Source organism: Miniopterus natalensis, chromosome 5 (assembly GCF_054644295.1).
Source record: "Miniopterus natalensis isolate mMinNat1 chromosome 5, mMinNat1.hap1, whole genome shotgun sequence".
Lineage (NCBI taxonomy): Eukaryota > Metazoa > Chordata > Mammalia > Chiroptera > Miniopteridae > Miniopterus > Miniopterus natalensis.
Window position 1 is genome coordinate 11,680,218 of NC_142085.1, and position 18,130 is coordinate 11,698,347.

General features: G+C 40.0%; 1 protein-coding gene across 3 annotated transcripts in view; it reads right to left on the reverse strand.

Annotated features, from left to right (window-relative positions):
- BTBD9 (BTB domain containing 9) overlaps positions 1–18,130 on the reverse strand; it is a 403,351-nt gene that overhangs the window by 63,990 nt on the left and 321,231 nt on the right. For all 3 annotated transcript variants that reach the window (XM_087817373.1, XM_016223702.2, XM_087817372.1), the window contains exon 9: positions 7,091–7,198. In XM_087817373.1, the coding sequence (XP_087673499.1) occupies positions 7,091–7,198 (108 nt within the window). The remainder of the gene's footprint in view (positions 1–7,090; positions 7,199–18,130) is intronic.

The window sequence follows — 18,130 nt, forward strand, 5'->3', positions numbered from 1 at the left end:
CCTTCTGGCTTTCTTCTTCCATAATTTAATTTCCTACTAGTGATAATACTTCTATAATTTTGTACCCTGTTTAAAAAAACCTTATATGTATTTTCTTAAGTTATTAAAACCTATTTACATCTTTTAAAAAAAATCCTCACCTAATTTTTCTCCATTGATTTTAGAGAGAGAGGGAGGTGAAAAGAGAGAGAGCTATGTGAAGGAGAAACGTCGGTCAGTTGCCTCTCACACTTGCCCCCACTAGGGATAGAACCTGCTACCTAGGTATGTGTCCTGACCAGGAATCAAACCAGCAGTCCTTTGGTGCATGGCACGATGCTGCAACCTACTGAACCACACCAGCCAGGGCCTTTACAACATCATTTTTAACAAACATTTAGGTCAGAGACAAGAACTGATTCAAAAGAACTTATTCTGGATAGTATGTCTAGCAGGAAGACAGTTTGTGCGAAAATTAAGCTAAAAACTGGAAATACTAGGCAATTCTAATAATCCACAGAATTCTCAAATGAAAAAGAAAAATTTCAGTATTACCCAATTCATTATATCTAATCATTTGTATCTGTTGAAATGTTTTCCAAGGTCAGTGTTAGACAGATAATGGCTGAGATCATTAACACTTTAGCAGAAGGAATTATTAGTCAATGGGAACACAACAAAGAGAAGAAATGGTTAAAATGAACACCAATGAGGCCACTATGCTAGGGAGCATATACTGTCAGGAGGCAAGACAGCCGCATACGTGGGGGAAGTGCAGCCAGGCGCAAGGAGGGGAAGGGAAAGGACGTAGGGTCAGGGAGCACCAACAGCCCTCGCAGTCGAGCTCTGGGGAGTTCAGTTCAAGGTGGCAGACACTGCAGGTGCATTCACCTTCCTCCCTTCCTGGGACCCAGTGAGGTGACATCAAAGAAATACAAAGGGAATACATTCATAAAGGTGTTGCAAACTGGAGGAAAGAATATTAGCAGATCGAGATTTTGGTGGGTTTCTAGAAAATGGTAGGTGGATGAAACATTCATAAATCTGAAGGGAACTGGGCAGGTTTCCATATTGAAGCCAATTGGGCAAGGTGAACAAAAAATAACCTATACATGGCCAGATCGTTGTGAAATTTAAGAACTCCAAGGATGAAGAGAGGATCCTAAAGGATTCTACAGGAAAAATAAATTATTACAATGAGTAAGAATCAGAGTGCATCAACTTTCTCATCAGCAATGTTAGATGCTAGATGGCAATAAAGCCAAGCTTTCAAATTATGAAGGAATTGAATTCTATAAAGAAACTGTGCTTCTAGCATCCACAACTCTGAAAATTCACTTTCCACATACCCTTCCTGAAAGAAAAAATACCTACAGATTCACTGTTAATGCCCCTGAGGGGGTCTTCTTAAAAGAGACCTAAAAAGTCATTCAGAGTCAACCAGGAGAGAGAACAGGAAACACAACAGGCCACTAGGGTAGCAGCAGGCATTTGTCCTCAGGGGGAGACCTCATAGAGGTCTACACAACTGTACAGGAGCTATTCCTGCCGGCATGCAGGTGACAGCTCAGGTGAGAGTGTACAAGACTCACACTGGGCAGGTGTGGAGCCACTCTGGCTTAAAGCCCCATGTTCCAAACAAACTATTATCTCTAATGGCTCCATAATCACAGATCCCAAAATTTTCATGAGGGACATGCCTAGTCAAAAAGTCAGCGCACTCAGGAAATTCGAAGCTATGGCTTTCGAGCAGATATTTACAGTCCTCCCAGACCAGGAGCAATTTACCAATCGGGTAATTTTTATCATAAACAACAGTGCCTAAATGCATAGCTGACATTCCACATCTATCAAGCTTTCAGGGGAACAGATCCAGAAAGGTAACCAACTGGGATCCGGGTCAATACCTTCTGCAAAGAAAAAAAGTTTTGTTAACACTTTATTCACATTCTACAAAAGAAAAAGAAATCCAAGAAACAGTGAAGCCAACCCAGATACAAAAGAAAAAGAAATTTTAGGATCACAGCTGTAGAGTAGGCCTAGGAAGCAGTCTGTTCAAATATTAAACAACGACCAAGCAGAAACTTCTGAAACAGAAAGAAAAAAAAAGGCAACTAGGAACTCCAGAAAAACAGAGAGCTGGCTAATATGAAGCTATTTATTTATTATTTGTGGAATAATTCTGAGCACTTGTAAGAAAATCAAATCTACTTGATCTGAAAACAGTACAATTCTTCCAAGGCAGGTAGGAGTTTAGTGACAGAGTATTTCCCTCACTACAGATCTGTAGTGAGCGATGTTTACAAGGTCATAATCTTACATTAAGTTCTTAGTGATTTTTCCCTTTCAGGATTAATTCATAGTTAATACATGGAAAAATTCACTGTAAGTTTCAGAACAGAAAGTGTCATAAATCTTTACAATGTCAATGTGGTGGGACAGGGAGAGGTAGAGAGAAATGAAGGAATGGTAATTTATTTATTAACATAGTAGAGAGTCGAGAAATACTGTCCACAACTGATGGATCAAAAACCAGAGATTTAAGTATATTGTTTAATTTTAAAAGGTAAGTAATAGCAGAAGTAAAAAAAAAAAAATTAACAAAAACAAGGAGTGGTTAAATAAGCTAAATTCCTCATTTTTATAGCAAGGCATTAGTAAGCTGATGAGTTAAAAGACAGAAATAAAATATTATTTACAGCTGAAAAGTTACAAAAACAAAACAAAACAAAAAATAGTCAAAAGTAGTTACTCTGAGGAATGGAACAGAAGATAGGAAAGTAAAATTTTACTTTTCACTTATATTTTTGTATTGTGTAAATTAATTTTTCCTGTGCATATTTTACATTGATAATAAAAGGACTGGTATCTGTATCTTACTGTATTGACATAGATTTAGGGTTCAACATTTTAGAGGACAGTAGAGAGAAGAAATCAAAAATTGGAAAATGAAGTTTTTTGAAATAAGGCTAAAGCGTACAGGATTAGGTTATATAAAAAAAAGAGGGAGTAAAAAGTAATTTTATAAAATCAGCCAATACATTTGAGACAACAAAGATAAACCTTGAGGGCATTATGCTAAGTAAAATAAGTCAGACAGAGAAAAGACAGATACTGAATGATCTCACTTATATGTGTGGAATCTAAAAAAACAAAGAAACAAAAATGAAATGAAAGAAACAGAACAGATTGGTGGTTGCCAGAGGCAGTGGGGTAGAGGGAAGGGAAAATGGGGGAAGGTGCTGAAAAGGTACAAACTTCCAGTTATAAGAGAAGTAAGTTCTGGGGGGTGTAATGAATAGCATGATGACTACAGTTAACAATAAGGAATAGTATTTGAAAATGCTAAGAGAGTAGATCTTTGAAGTTCTTACCACAAGAAAATAACTAGCTATTTAGGTTATAGAGATGTTAACTAAACTAATTGTGGTAATCACTTTATAATACATGCATATATCAAATTATTGTTATACATCCTAAACATACACAAACTTGTATATTAATTATATCTCAATAAAACTGGGGGAAAACCAAAAGCACTCAATTCACAAACAGGATTGTCTATGATAGAAAATGAGCCTTTACCCTGAAAGCAAAGAACTTAAGATACCAATAAAGGAAAACACACACACACCAGCCCCTAGGAGCCAAGGGACTTATAGGAGACACTGGAGAATCTCATTCTCTGGGTATTTTTCAGAGGACAGTACCCTCTGATTATTTCTTGATGGCAGAATGCTATTAAGAAGCAGGGCTGTGATCTTTAAAGATCCTATAGAACTTCATTTATAACACGACTCACATTCGTTATTTCAATAAAAAGCAGGCTACAATTCTTGAAGCTAATAGAGTCCTCTTTGTGGACTGCTCTGGAGTATACTAGTTAAAAAGGAAAGGCTTTCTTCTTTTATCATCTGCTTATATTCTATTATATTTAAAACCTAGCACAAAAACGGAAGACATGGTAGATTGTGGTTATACCTATAACATAAAATCACAACCTCTGGTTCGAATGATTCCTAGAGGGTTAACAGGCACTTGCCTTCTTGCTACTACCCTTGTTCTTCTAATATATTACTTATTTAGTGATGTGTAAAACACTTACTGCTGTAGCACCTAAGTGCTAACATACGAAGTTAAAAACATATAAATTATTTAAATCCACCAACTAATGGAAATAAAAAATAAAAAAGAGGAAAAAAGGATGTTGATAACTTAATGCAAACTGCTGGGAATGGGTCTAAGGAGTGAATGGATTTTTGAATCAAGAGCAGCTAGAGAGCCAATTCTTGTAGAAAACCAACACTGTATAACACCATCAACAGGGGGACATAAAAGAAACAGGTGAGGAATCCAACTTGTAACACATAAAATGACAGAAGAGATGGGTGATGGCAACCAGTGAGATGTGTCAAAGATGACAAGTTTTGGGGAAGCAGAGGGTCTGGCCTGTGAGCTGGACACCCAATAAGCAATGACTCTAGAAAGACAAATGGGCAGCAGTTTGTGGGCCTTGAAGGCCTCCCCTCTTGTATAAAAAGGGCTCTGGGAGCTTGGAAACAAGTTGCCCACTCCATTTATCAGTTTTCATCATCTCTCTTGGGTTAGCCCTCTCTACTAATCTAGGAGGTGAGGCAGCAGAGTAGAAAGAGCCTTTCATTTTCTCCTTATAAAATGAGGACAGTATCCCACAAGGTGCTTTGTATTCAGGATAAAATGAGATAAAACATGCAAGTACTGGAATACTAGTTATGAAATTATTGTTAGTTTTCTTATGCTATGGCAGAGACAGCTTCAAGATTTGTGCTCCCCTGAGAAGTTACTACCCAGCCAGGAAGTGACCATATTTCCCAGCCCTACTAGCGTGACTGTGGGCAACTGACTAGTTCTCTCTGGGGCAATGCAAGTGGATGTTCACTATGCCCAGGCCCAGGCTGTTCAGAACCTTCTCTCTGTTCTTTCCCCATCTTCCAGCTAGATGCAGGTGATGCTGATGAGGCCCTAGGTGATGACAGAACCACAAGAAGGAAGATACCTGGGTTCCCCCATCACCTGTGGAAAAGAGCGACTTAAGAACCAGGAACACCCACATCGACTGTTACATGACTGAGAAATAAACTATTGTGTTAAGCCACTGAAATGTTGAAGCCACTATCTGTTACAGTAGCAACAGTTACCCTAACCAATATATACATGCTATATGGTAATACTATAATAATGGTGAGGGTGCCAGACACTGCATCAATTAACCATCATTAATGCTATTACCAAATCTTGGCCAAATAAGTACATGAAAAGATGTTCAACATTATTGGCCATCAAGAAAATACAAATCAAGGCCTGACTGGCGTGACTCAGTGGTTGAACACTGACCTATGAACCAGGAGGTCAAGGTTGGATTTCCAGTCAGGGCACATGCCTAGGCTGTGGGCTCGATCCCCAGTAGGGGGCGTGCGGGAGGCAGCCAATCAATGACTCTCTCTCATTATTGATGTTTCTATCCCTCTCTCCCTCTCTCTAAAATCAATAAAAACATTTTTTTTAAAAAAAAGAAAAAGAAAATACAAGTCAAAACCATACTGAGATGCCACTTTACTCCCACTAGGATGGCTATGAACAAAAAGATAGACAATAACAAATACTGACAAGAATGTGGAGAAATTGGAAATCTCATACATTGCTGGTGGGAATGCAAAATGGTGCAGCTGCTGTGGAAAAGTTTGGCAGTTCCTCAAAAACTTAAACACAATTACCATATAACCCAGCAATTCTCCAGTTCTAGGTATATACCCAAGAGAACTGAACACATGTTCACACAAAAACTTGTACCGGAATGTTCAAAGCAGCACTATATATAATAGCCTAAAAGCAAAACGCGCAAAAGAATTCAAAAGTTCATCACATGATGAATGGGTAAACAAAATGTGAGATATATATATATATATATATAAATATATATCTCCCCGTATAATGAAATGTTATTCAGCCATTAAAAGGAAAGAAGTACTGACACATGCTATAACATGAATGAACCTTGTAAACATTATACTAAGTGAAAGAAGCTGGGGAAAAAGATCACTTACTATATGATTCCATTTATATGAACTATCCAGAATATGCAAATCCACAGAAACAGAAAGTAGATGATCGGGTGCTGGGGCTCAGGGGGCTGGAGGGAAACGGGGAGCTGCTAATGGGTAGGTTTCTTTTGGAGGTGATGAAAATGATCTAGAACATTAAATAGTAGTGATGGTTGCATGGTAAATATACTAGAAACCACTGAATTGTATGATTTAAAAGGGTGAATTTTTACAGTATGTGAATCATTATCTCCATTTTAAAAAAATCTCAGCTATTTGCTTTATGTTGCTTCTCAGAAAATCTGGCTCTACACAGAAAAGTACTGAGCTCGTTTTAGGTAATGACTGGGAAAGGGTATGAGGGAACCTTCTAGATGCTCATTTTGATCCGAGCAGTAGATACATGGGTATATACACATGTACATGTTCACTCCAGGCACAAGTCTAGGCTGGTCAGAACTAGCAGAGTCCTTCCTCTTGGCTTCCCCCACAGCAGGTAAGCTCAAACAGCCCCCAAGCCCTATGCATCAAATGTCCCTATTTGCCTGCAAAGAACCTAAGGTACAAACTTTCCTTAGTTTGGGTAACAGTGTAGCTAACACAGAGATGGAATAAATATTTAAAGCTAACCCTGAGAATGGTGTGAGGGTGGGCAACAGGACAGAGTCCCAGAATAACTACTGAGAGGTGTATTGCATCAGCAAAATTCTCTAGGGGTAGTGTGGGATGTGGAGGGAAGACCCAAGACAGAATTGCATATGGAAAATATCTTTTTCCCCCCTGCTTAGGTACATGCCATTTTCAAAAATCAAGTTCAAATCACAAAATAAGGAGAGTTTGTTTGGTCATATAAAGTAAATTCTCATCTAAGTATTTAATATTCAAAACTGAAGTAAAGGATCATGAGGCTGTTTTCAAGTTCCAAATAAGATATAATCTGGTGATTCTGTGAATCTTCATTGGAACCTTCTGAATTTATTGGAAAGACTGTATTTAAATTTGGAACAAATTCCTCAAAGGATGTCACTTACTTGCAGGAGACTTTAGTTCTGTCGGCCACCATGGTCCACTGTTGCTGGTTGGTGGAAACCTCAATGTAGTAGCTGTAGCTCCGATCGTCACAGTCCCAAAGTAATAACCTGAACAAAGGAAAACAAGGATGCTGTGAAATGTCCTACCTGGCTGTTTCCTTGGGCTGCAGGCCTGAGGGAATCCATGTCTACTCTCCCTCCCAGCTGCCTCCTCTGCCCCACTACACTTCCAGGACTGGGAAAAGAGTGAATCCCCAACAAAAGTTTGCTAAGAGAAGGTGGAGTGAATCTTCAGCAAGAAGTTGTCTCTTTAGGACTTCATTTCACAAGTCACTGAATCCCAGGCAGCCTCTGTCCCCAAGTGGCAGAACTTCTCTGACTGGTTTACCAGGGAGAAGATGTCACCAAGCCCTCCTCCCAGACTGTTACAACTCCCACCTCCAGTTGGCTGTGCTGACTAAAGGTAACCTCCTGAGACCACTGTTGGTGGGGAATCTGTGCTTTCCAATTAATTGGGAATGTCCTGATGACCTTAATGATCACATTTTAGGTTCCTTCTCATTATTACCAAACTTATTCTTTGCATACCTTTGGTAAGAATGTCTGATTTGGAAACACAGGCAAACATATATTCATTAGTAAAACTTTGGTATTATTTAGAAATTGATTACTTGGTCCTGTTCTTCTTACCCCCTTTTTTTTTTCCCAGATAAGAGCCTAAGCTATATGATTCCATTTACATAAAGCTCAAAAGAGACCAAATTTATATATGGTGACAGGAATGAGAATAGTGAATACCAATGAGGGTGGCAATGACTGAGAAAGAGTATAAGGGAAACTTCTAGGATGCTGAAAATGTGCTAATTTTGATCTGAGTGGTAGTTAGATTCACCGAGCTACACATAAAAGATCTGTACACTATATGTGTGTTACTCCTCTATCTAAAAAATAGAATAAAAAAGAACCTAAGTATTGTAGTATGAGACCAGACTACAGTCCTGCAGTCTGTCTGACAGGGCCAGAGTGGAGAAAGATTGCTGCTTTCTGTTATCTCAGCCTCATTACTCCTTCCCACACAAGACCTCTTAGTGTTTTACAGCTGGTCACACACATTGCCTTCCTCCACCAACTGGAAAGATAGAGTGAGCTCCCTGAAGGCAGGACCTATGTCTTATAGGTCTTCTTTCCTGCCTTCCTGCCTTCCTGTCTTCCTTCCTCCCTTCCACCCTCCTTCCCTCCCTCCCTCCTTTCCTTCCTTCCTTTTTTTTTTTTTTAATTTTATTTTCCTTCCTATTTTTTATTGATTTTATTGGGGTGACACTGGCTAATAAAATTATGTAGGTTTCAGGTGTACAATTCTATAATATGTCATCTGTATATTGTATTATGCCTTCACCGCCCAAAGTCAAGTATCCTTCCATCACCATTTATCCCCACTTTACCCTCACCTACCTGCCCCCAGATCACCTTTCCCTCTGGTAATCACCATACAGTTGCCCTAGTGTGTGAGGTTGTGTGTTTTTTTAATCACTTCACCTTTTCACTCAGCCTCCAACACCCCTCCCCTCTGACAGCTGTCAGCATGTTCTCTATCTATGCGCCTGTCTCTACTTTGTTTGCTAGTTTATTTTGTTTATTAGATTCCACATATCAGTGAAACCATATGGTACTTGTCTTTCTCTGACTGGCTTATTTCAATTAGCATAATACCCTCCAGGACCATTTATGCTGTCACAAAAGGTAAGATTTCCTTCTTTGTTACTGAGTAGTATTCTATTGTGTAAATGAACCACTGCTTTTTTATCCACTCATCTACTGATGGGAACTTGGGCTGCTTCCAAATCTTGGCTATTGTAAACATCACTGCAATGAACATAGGGGTGTATATATTCTTTCAAATTAGTGTTTCTAGTTTCTTCAGATACATTCCCAGAAGTGGAACTGCTAGGTCATAAGGCAGTTCCATTTTTAATTTTTGGAGGAACTCCATACAGTTTTCCACAGTAGCTGGACCAATCTGCATTCCCACCAATAGTGCATGAGGGTTCCCTTTCCTCCACATCCTCACCAACACTTGTTGTTTGTAATTTATTGATTGCAGCCATTATGACAGGTGTGAAGTGATAGCTAATTGTGGTTTTAATTTGCATCTCTCTGATGATTAGTGATGTTGAGCATCTTTTCATAAGTCTATTGACCATCTGTATATCCTCTATGGAGAAGTATCTATTCAGGCCCTTTGCCTATCTTTTAATTGGATTGTTTGTTTTTTGGTGTTGAATTTTATAAGTTCTTTATAAATTTTGGATATTAATGTGTTATCAGATGTACCATTGGTGAATATGTTCTCTCATTCAATTTTCATTTTGTAGATGGTTTCCTTTGCTGTGCAAAACCTTTTTAGTTTGATGTAGTCCCCTTTGTTTATTTTTTGTTTCCTTTGCCCGAGGAGATGTATCAGAAAAAATATTGCTATGAGAAATGTCCAAGATTTTATTGCCTATGTTTCTTCTAGTATTTTTATGGTTTTAAGCCTAACATTTAAGTCTTTAATCCATTTTGAGTTTATTCTTGTGTATGGTATAAGAAGGTGGTCTAGTTTCTTTCTTTCTTTTGCATATATCTGTCCAGTTTTCCCAACACCATTTATTGAAAAGGGTATCTTTACCTCATTGCATGTCCTTGCCCCTTTCATCAAATATTAGTTGACCATAAAAGTATGTTTATTTCTGGGCTCTCTATTCTGTTCCACTGATCCATGTCTGTTTCTATGCCAGGATCATGCTGTTTTGATTATGAGGGCCTTGTAGTATAGTTTGTTATCAGTTAGCATGATTCCTCCAAATTTGTTCTTCTTTCTTAAGATCACTGTGGATATTCGAGGTCTTTAGCAGTTCCATACAAATTTTTGGACGATTTCAAATTCTGTGAAAGATGCCATTGGTATCTTGAATAGGGACTGCATTGAATCTACAGAGTGCTTTGGGTAGTATGGACATTTAATGATGTTAATTCTTCCTATCCATGAACATGGTATACATTTCCACTTATTTGTATCTTCCTTATTTTCTTTCTTCAGTGTCTTACAATTTTCCAAGTACAGGTCTTCTATCCTTGGTTAATTTTGTTCCTAGGTATTTTTTTTTATGCAATGGGATTGTCTTCTTAGTTTCGCCTTCTGCTAGTTCAATGCTGGTGTACAAAAATGCAACTGATTTCTGTATACGTACTGTGTATCCTGCTACTTTACTGAATTCATTTATCAATTCTAGTACTTTTTTTGGTGGGATTTTTCGGGTTCTCTATATACAGTTTGATGTCATTTGCAAATAATGACAGTTTTACTTCCTTTCCAATTTGAATGCCTTTTATTTCTTCTTTTCTGATTGCTGTGGCTTGGACTTCCAGTAGTATGTTGAATAAGAGTGGTGGAAGTGGACATCCCTGTCTTGCCCCAATCTTAAGAAAAAAACTTTTAGTTTTTGCTCATTGAGTATGATGTTGGCTGTGGGTTTGTCATACATAGATTGCCTTTATTATGTTGAAGTATGTTCCCTCTATTCCCACTTTGCTGAGAGTTTTTATCATAAGTAGGTGCTAGACTTTATTGAATGTTTTGTCTGCATCTATTAATATGATCATATGATTTTTATCTTTTATTTTATGTGGTGTATCATGTTTTCTGATTTGCAGTTTTTGTACCAACCTTGCATCCTCAGAATAAATCCCACTTGATCATGGTGTATGATCTTTTTGTTGGATCCAGTTTGCTAATATTTTGTTGGGTATTTTAGCATCTATGCTCATCAAGGGTATTGGCCTATAATTTTATGTCTTTGTAGTGTCTGTATTTGGTTTCAGAATTAGGATAATGCTGGCTTTGTAAAATGAGCTTAGGAGTCTTCCCTCCTCTTGAATTTTATAGAATAGTTTGACAAGGATAGGTGTTAGTTCTTTGAATGTTTGGTAAAATCCATCCAGTTCAGGGCTTTTGTTTGTTGGGACTTTTTTTTTTAAATCACTGCTTCAATTTCACTAGTTATAATCTGTCTATTCAGATTTTCTGATTCTTCTTGATTCAGTTTTGGAAGATTGTATGTTTCTAGGAAATTGTCCAGTTCATCCATGTCCAATTTGTTGGCATATAGTTATTCATAATGTTTTCTTACAATTCTTTGTATTTCTGTGGTGCCAGTTGTTACTTTTCCTCTTTCTGGTTTTATTTATTTGGATCCTCTTTCTTTTTTTCTTGATGAGTCTGGTTAAAGGTTTGTCAATTTTGTTTATCTTTTCAAAGAACCAGCTCTTGGTATCATTAATCCTTTGTACAGTGTTTTTGGGTTCTATTTTATTTCTGTTCTGATCTTTATTATTTGCTTTTTTCTAGTCACTTTGGGCTTTGCTTGTTATTCTTTATCTAGTTCCTTTAAGTGAAAAGTTAGATTATTTGAGATTTTTCTTTCTTTCTTAAGGTAGGCCTGTAATGCTACGAATTTCCCTATTAGGACTGCTTTTGCTATGGCCCATAGGTCTAGGGTTGTTTTGCTTCCATTTGCATTTGTTTCAAGGTATCTTTTGATTTCTTCCTTTATCTCACTGTTACCCATTCATTATTTAGTGACATGTTATTTAGCTTCCATGTCTTTGTGTGATTTTGATGTTTTTTTCCTTGTGATTGATTTCTAATTTCATACCATTATGGTCAGAAATGCTGCTGGATATGATTTCAATCTTCTTAAATTTATTGAGACTTGTTTTGTGTCCTATGTGTGGTCAATCCTAGAAAATGTTCCAGTGCATTTGAAAACAATGTTCATTCTGCTGCTTTGTGGTGTGATGCTCTGAAGATACCAATTAAATCTATCTGATCTAGTGTGTCATTTAAGGGTGCTGCTTCCTTGTTGATTTTCTGTCTGGAAGACCTATCAGTTGATGTTAATGGTGTGTTAAATTCTTCTACTATGTATTACTGTCAGTCTCTCCCCTTATGTCCATTAACATTTACTTTGCCTGGCCGGGCGTGGCTCAGCTGTTGAGCATCGACCAAGGATCCAGGAGATCAAGGTTCAATTCCCAGTCAGGGCACATGCCGGGGTTGAGGGCTCAATCCCCAATGATTCTCATCATTGGTGTTTCTATCTCTCTCTCCCTCTCCTTTCCTCTCTCTGAAATCAATAAAGATATATTTTAAAAAAAAAAAAAGATTTACTTTATAAATTTAGGTGCTCCTATGGTGAGTGCATAAATGTTTACAAGGGTTATAGCCTCTTGATGGTTTGATCCCTTTAACATTATATAGTGTCCTTTGTCTCATATTATGTTTTAAATTCAATTTTGTCTGATATAAGTATTGCTACCCTAGCTTTTTTTTCATTTCCACTTGCATGAAATATCTTTTTCCATTCCTTTACTTTTAGTCTGTTTTTATCTTTTGTTCTTAGGTAGATCTCTTATAGACAGCATATGTATGGGTCTGGTTTTCTTATCCATTCAGTTACCCTATGTCTTTTTAAAATTATTTATCTTTATTGTTGAAAGTATTACAAATGCCCCTTTCCCCCCACTGATCCCCTCTACCCTGCACCCCCCTCCAGGCCTTCACCACACTATTATCTGTGTCCATGGGTGCATATAAGTTCTCAGGTCAATCTCTCCCCACTGATCCACCCCTGCCTTCCCTCTGAGGTTCCTCAGTGTGTTCCATGCTTCTATGTCTCTGGATCTATTTTGTTCATGGATTTATTTTGTTCATTAGATTCCATGTATCAGTAAGATCATGTGATAATTGTCTTTCTCTGACTGGCTTATTTCATTTAGCATAATTTTCTTCAGGTCCCACCATGCTGTCTCAAAGAGTAAGGAATCCTTTCTTTTTATAGCTGCATAGTATTCCATGGTGTAAATGTCAAGGAAGATGCTTGAAATTATTTCAATCTTCTTGAACTTGTGGAGACTTGTTTTGTGTCCTAACATGTGGTATATCATTGATAATGTCCCATGTGCACTTGAGGACAATGCCTAATCTTCAGCTTTGAAGTGAAATGTTCTGTAAATGTCAATTAAATCCATCTGATCTAGTGTGTCATTTAGAGTAACTCTTTCCTTGTTGATTTTTTGCCTGGAAGACCTATCCAATGAAGTCAGTGGGGTGTTAAAGTTCCCTACTATGACTGTATTGCTGTTGATCTCTCCCTTAAAGTCCTCCAGAAGCTGTTTTTCAGCCTTTGTATATCTTTTGTTCTGAGGTGGGTCTCTTTAGACAGCACATATTTGGGCCAAGTTTTCTAATCCATTTAGCTACCCCATGTCTTTTGATTGGAACATTTAATCCATTTATATTTAAGGCTATTATTGATAGGTACTCATCTATTGCCATTTTATGTCTTTATGCCTATATTTCTCATTCTCTCCGTTTCTACTTATTACAGCCATCCTTTTAACATTTCCTGCAATGCTGGCATGGTGGTGATAAACTCCTTTATCCTTTTTTTTTGTCTGGGAAGCTCTTTATTTCACCATCTATTTTGAATGATAGCCTTGCTGGATTGAGTAGTCTTGGTTTCAGATCCTTGCTTCTCATTACCTTGAATACTTCATGCCATTCCCTTCTGGCCTGTAGAGTTTCTGATGAGAAGTCATCTGACAGCCCTATGGGAGCTCCTTTATAGGTAACAGATTACTTTTCTCTTGCTCCCTTTAAGACTCTGTCTTTGTCTTGACTTTTGGCATTTTAATTATAATGTGTCTGGATGTGGGCCTCTTTGGGTTCTTCTTGCTTGGGACTCTGTGTCTCATGAATGCGTGTGACTTTTCACTTCACCATGTTAGGGATGTTTTCTGCCATTATCTCTTCAAACAGGTTCTCTGACCCTTGCTTATTTTCTACATCTTCTGGCACTCCTATGATGTGAATATTGTTATGTTTCATGTTGTTCCACAGATCCCTAAACGGTCTTCCTGTTTTTTAATTGTCTTTTCTTTTTGGATCTCTGATTTTTTTCTAGCCTGTCTTCTAATTCACTAATCTGATCCTCAGCCCCCATTATCTGCTGTTTATTCCTTCCAATGTACTTTTTATTTCTACTGTGTCATTCTTCATTTCCTTCATAGTTTCCATCCATATCTTTTCTCATGCTGTTGAGCATCCTTATGATCAGTATTCTGAACTCTATATCTGATAGATTGCTTATCTCCATTTCTTTTAGTTCTTCTAGAGAATTCTCTTGTTATTTCATTTGGGGTTTTTGTCTCCCCATTTTGGCTGCCTGTTTGGATTTGTTTCTATGTATTAGGTAGATCTGCTAGGACTCCCAGTCTTTTGGATGGTCTCTGGTGCAGGCCAAGGTCAGATGCTGCTTGTGACTGGCCTTGAGTACCGTTTGGAGCTATCAACAACCCACAGCTTGTGGTTCCCTCTGGTGGGGCTGGGTGTGTTTAAAAAGAATGAAGATGCGCACCAACGTCTGCTTTTCCTAGCCCTGGGTCCAGAAGCAAATCAGGCAAAGACTCAAAGTACCCGGATGTTGATAGTTATTCAGTCTTTTAATGAGCCTCAGGCTCTGGAAACTCCACAGGGTGGGGTGAAAGGTTTTCCAACAGGGTGGGGCAATTGCTTCCCCCTCCCCCCCCAGGCAAAAGCTGCTTGGATGGTAAATGTCTGCCTGAGAAAGATGTCTTCTGCTGTATGGGGGAATGACTTGGCCCAGGAATCCAGATGGCTGTCCTCTGAGCTCTATCTCCTCTGCCAGCACCCCTGGATTCTCCTCACACAGCTCTAGTACACTCTGCCCTCCCTCTGCTGGAGCCCACAGTGAGTGGTTGGGTGCGAAATTTTTTGAGTTGGCCCTTTAAGAGGGTACCTGCTTTTCTAGCCATCTCTCCCTGGCAAACAGAACCCCCTGATGCTTTTCACAGCTAGGTGTTATGTGGGCACCTTTCTCAGTTCTGGTGCTCTGGGCTGGGGAGCCCAGCTGGGGTTTAGGCCCCAGAGTTCTCAGTGGGAACCCCCTATAGCTGAGATATACCTCCAGAACTTCAGCAGCTGCCTATGGGTCCCAGGCCAGCTCCCTCGGGCCTCCACACTTCCTTCAAGTCTCTATGTAGTCTCTGCTTTATGTCCTTGGTTATGAGCATACTCTCCAGTTAGTCTTCAGTTGATTATTCAAAATGGTTTTTCTGTATTTTAGTTGTAATTCCAGTTTGTTCCTGGGTGAGTGGCAGTGTAGCTTCCACTCAATCTGCTGCCCTCTTGGAATGCCTACCCTGTGTCTTCTGATTGGATCATTTAAGCAATTTACATTTAAAGGGATTACTGATAGCTACTTTTTGCCATATTATTGTATATAATTATGTTCCTCTGTTTTCTTCTTCTTAAAGAAGACCCTTTAACATGTCTTGTAATACTGGTTTGGTGGTAATGAACTCCTTTAGCTTTTTCTTATCTGGGGAGTTCTTTATTCCTCCTTCCATTTTAAATGATAGCCTTGCTATGTATTGTAGTCTTGATTTTAGTTCTTTGAATGTTTCATGCCAATCCCTTCCGGCCTGAAATGTTTCTGTTGAGAAACCAGCTGACAGTCTTATGGGAGCTCCCTTGTAGGTAACTATTTTTCTCTTGCTGCTTTTAAGATTGCTTCTTTGTCTTTAACCTTTACCATTTTATTATGACATGTTTGGTGTGGGCCTCTTTGGACTCAACTTGTTTGAGACTCACCTTGCTTCGTGAACTTGTGTGTCTTTTTCTTTCACTAGGTTATGGAAGTTTCTTGTTATTATTTCTTCAAATTCGTTCTTGATCCCTTGCTCTCTCTCTTCTTCTGGTACCCTTATGATGCAGCTGTTATTACGCTTCATGTTGTCCCAAAAGTCCCTTAAACTATCCTCATTTTTAAAAATTCTTTTTCTTTTTGCAGCTCTGATTGGGTGTTTTCTGCTACCTTGCCTTCCAAATTGCTGATTTGATCCTCTGCTCCATCCAACCGTTTATTCCTCCTAGTGTATTCTTTTAGATATTGTATTCTTCATTTCTGACTGGTCTTTTTATGGTTTCTACGTCCTTTTTCATGTGGTTGAAGTTCTCACTATGTTCCTTGAGCATCCAGGTAACTATTTTTTTAAACTCTGTATCTGGGAGATTGTTTGCCTCCATTTCATTTAGTTCTTTTTTTGAGATTTCTCCTGTTCTTTTTTCATTCAGGGCATGTTTCTTTGTCTCCCCCATTTTGGCTGCCTCTTTGTGTTTGTTTCTATGTATTAGGTAGATCTGCTATGACTCTGTCTTTGTAGAGTGGCCTTATGTAGTACGTGTCCTGTTAGAACAGGGGCAGTCTCTTTGATCACCTAAGCTGGGTGTTCCCGGAATGTCCCTCATGTGGGTTATGTGAACTCTCCTGTTGTGAATGAGTCTTGATTGCTATTGGTCCATTTGTATGTGGGGTCTACCTTCAGCTGGCTGAACTGTGAGGCTCGATCCCAACCACAGGTGCAGGTCAGTGTCAGAAACTGCCTGTGATTGGCCCTGGGCAATCTGTTTGGAACTACAAAGTGATCCACAGTTTGTGGCTGCCTCTGAGGGCCTGGTTGTGCACTGGAAGAGCTAAGCTGCACACGAAGGCTGGCTTCCACCAGCATCAAGCCCAGGGGCAGGTCAGCAAAAGGCCCAAGGTACCCTGAGATGCGCCTCTGCCTGCTGACTGCCTGTTAGGTTCAGTCACTGAAGGAGCCTCTGGCAGTACTTGAGTTGCATGAGGTAGGTTCTCAGTGAGTTGCAGGTAATGGCAAGTGGTGTTCATCAGATTGATAAAGATTCAAACTCAGTGCCAGTACTGGCAAACATCCCAGGGTATACCAAGTTTAGCTGCCCCTCAACGGGTATCCACAGGCTTTTGTGGTAGAGCAAGGTCTCAGGGAGTCATCAGGGTGAGGCCAGCAGATTTTATCAGGCCCAAAAAGACCAAAATTTGGCGGTGTGAAGGGAGGGCTCTGCACTGGTCCAGCATGCAAGGGAAAAATGGCCCCCATCCTAGAGCCACACAACTCAGTCTATCCCAGATGCTGTCAGGACCTTCAGGAGAGGCCAAGCTCACCAGGGTAGGGCCATAGAGAGTTGGGAGGGTGAGGCTAGTGATATTCTGTGAGGGGAGGTGCCTGTCAGGCTCCCAGAAAGATAGGGAGTATCGTTTCTGCCCCAGAGCCACACAACTCAGTCTGTCCTGGATTCTGCCCAGACCTCCTAGGAAGCCCGAACTTGGCAGGGTGGGGCTATCAGGAGTTGGAAGGGTGGGGCCACTGGGAGCCCAGAGGCTGGGACTAGTGGATCTCCCATTTGGGGGCAGCACTGGTCAGGCTCCTGGGAAGTGGGAGGAATGGCCCCTGCTTCAGAACCACACAACTCAGTCACTGACACGGCCTGAGTCAGCCTGGACCTCTACACCCTGGCTCAGGCAGCAGGCTCCCTCGCAGGGCGTGAGCTCCACAGCATAGGGCAACAGGGAGTCTGGAGGGTGGTGCTATTGCATTCCCCCAGGCTTATGCCTTATGGAGGAGAGTGCTCTACCCAAGAAAGATGGTGTCTGCTGTGTGGGAGAGGTACTCAGCACAGGGACCCTGGCAGTTGTCCCTTCAGCTCTCTTTCAGGAGCCACAACCCCAGTCTCTCCACATGACTCTCGTCTGCTCTGCCCTCCCTCCGCTGGAGCCCAGGGTGAGTGGCTCTGAACCAGGTTTTGTGTGCTGGCCTTTTAAGAGCAGATTCCTGTCTTTCCCTGGCAGATAGAGTCTTACGATTTTCACGGCCAGACGTTATATGGGCACCTTTTCCTGGCTCTGGTGCTCTGGGCTGAGGAGCCCAGGATGAGGTTGAGATCTCATGTTCCTCAGAGGGAACCTTTGCAGCTGAGATATCCCTCTGGATTCTCAGCTGCCACCCACAGGAGTGGGGCGAGCCCTTTCTGTATCTCCGCCCTTCCTACCAGTTTCAATGCAGCTTCTGTAAATCCCTGGTTATAAGACTTCTGGTTCAGCTAGTTTTCAGTTGGTTATT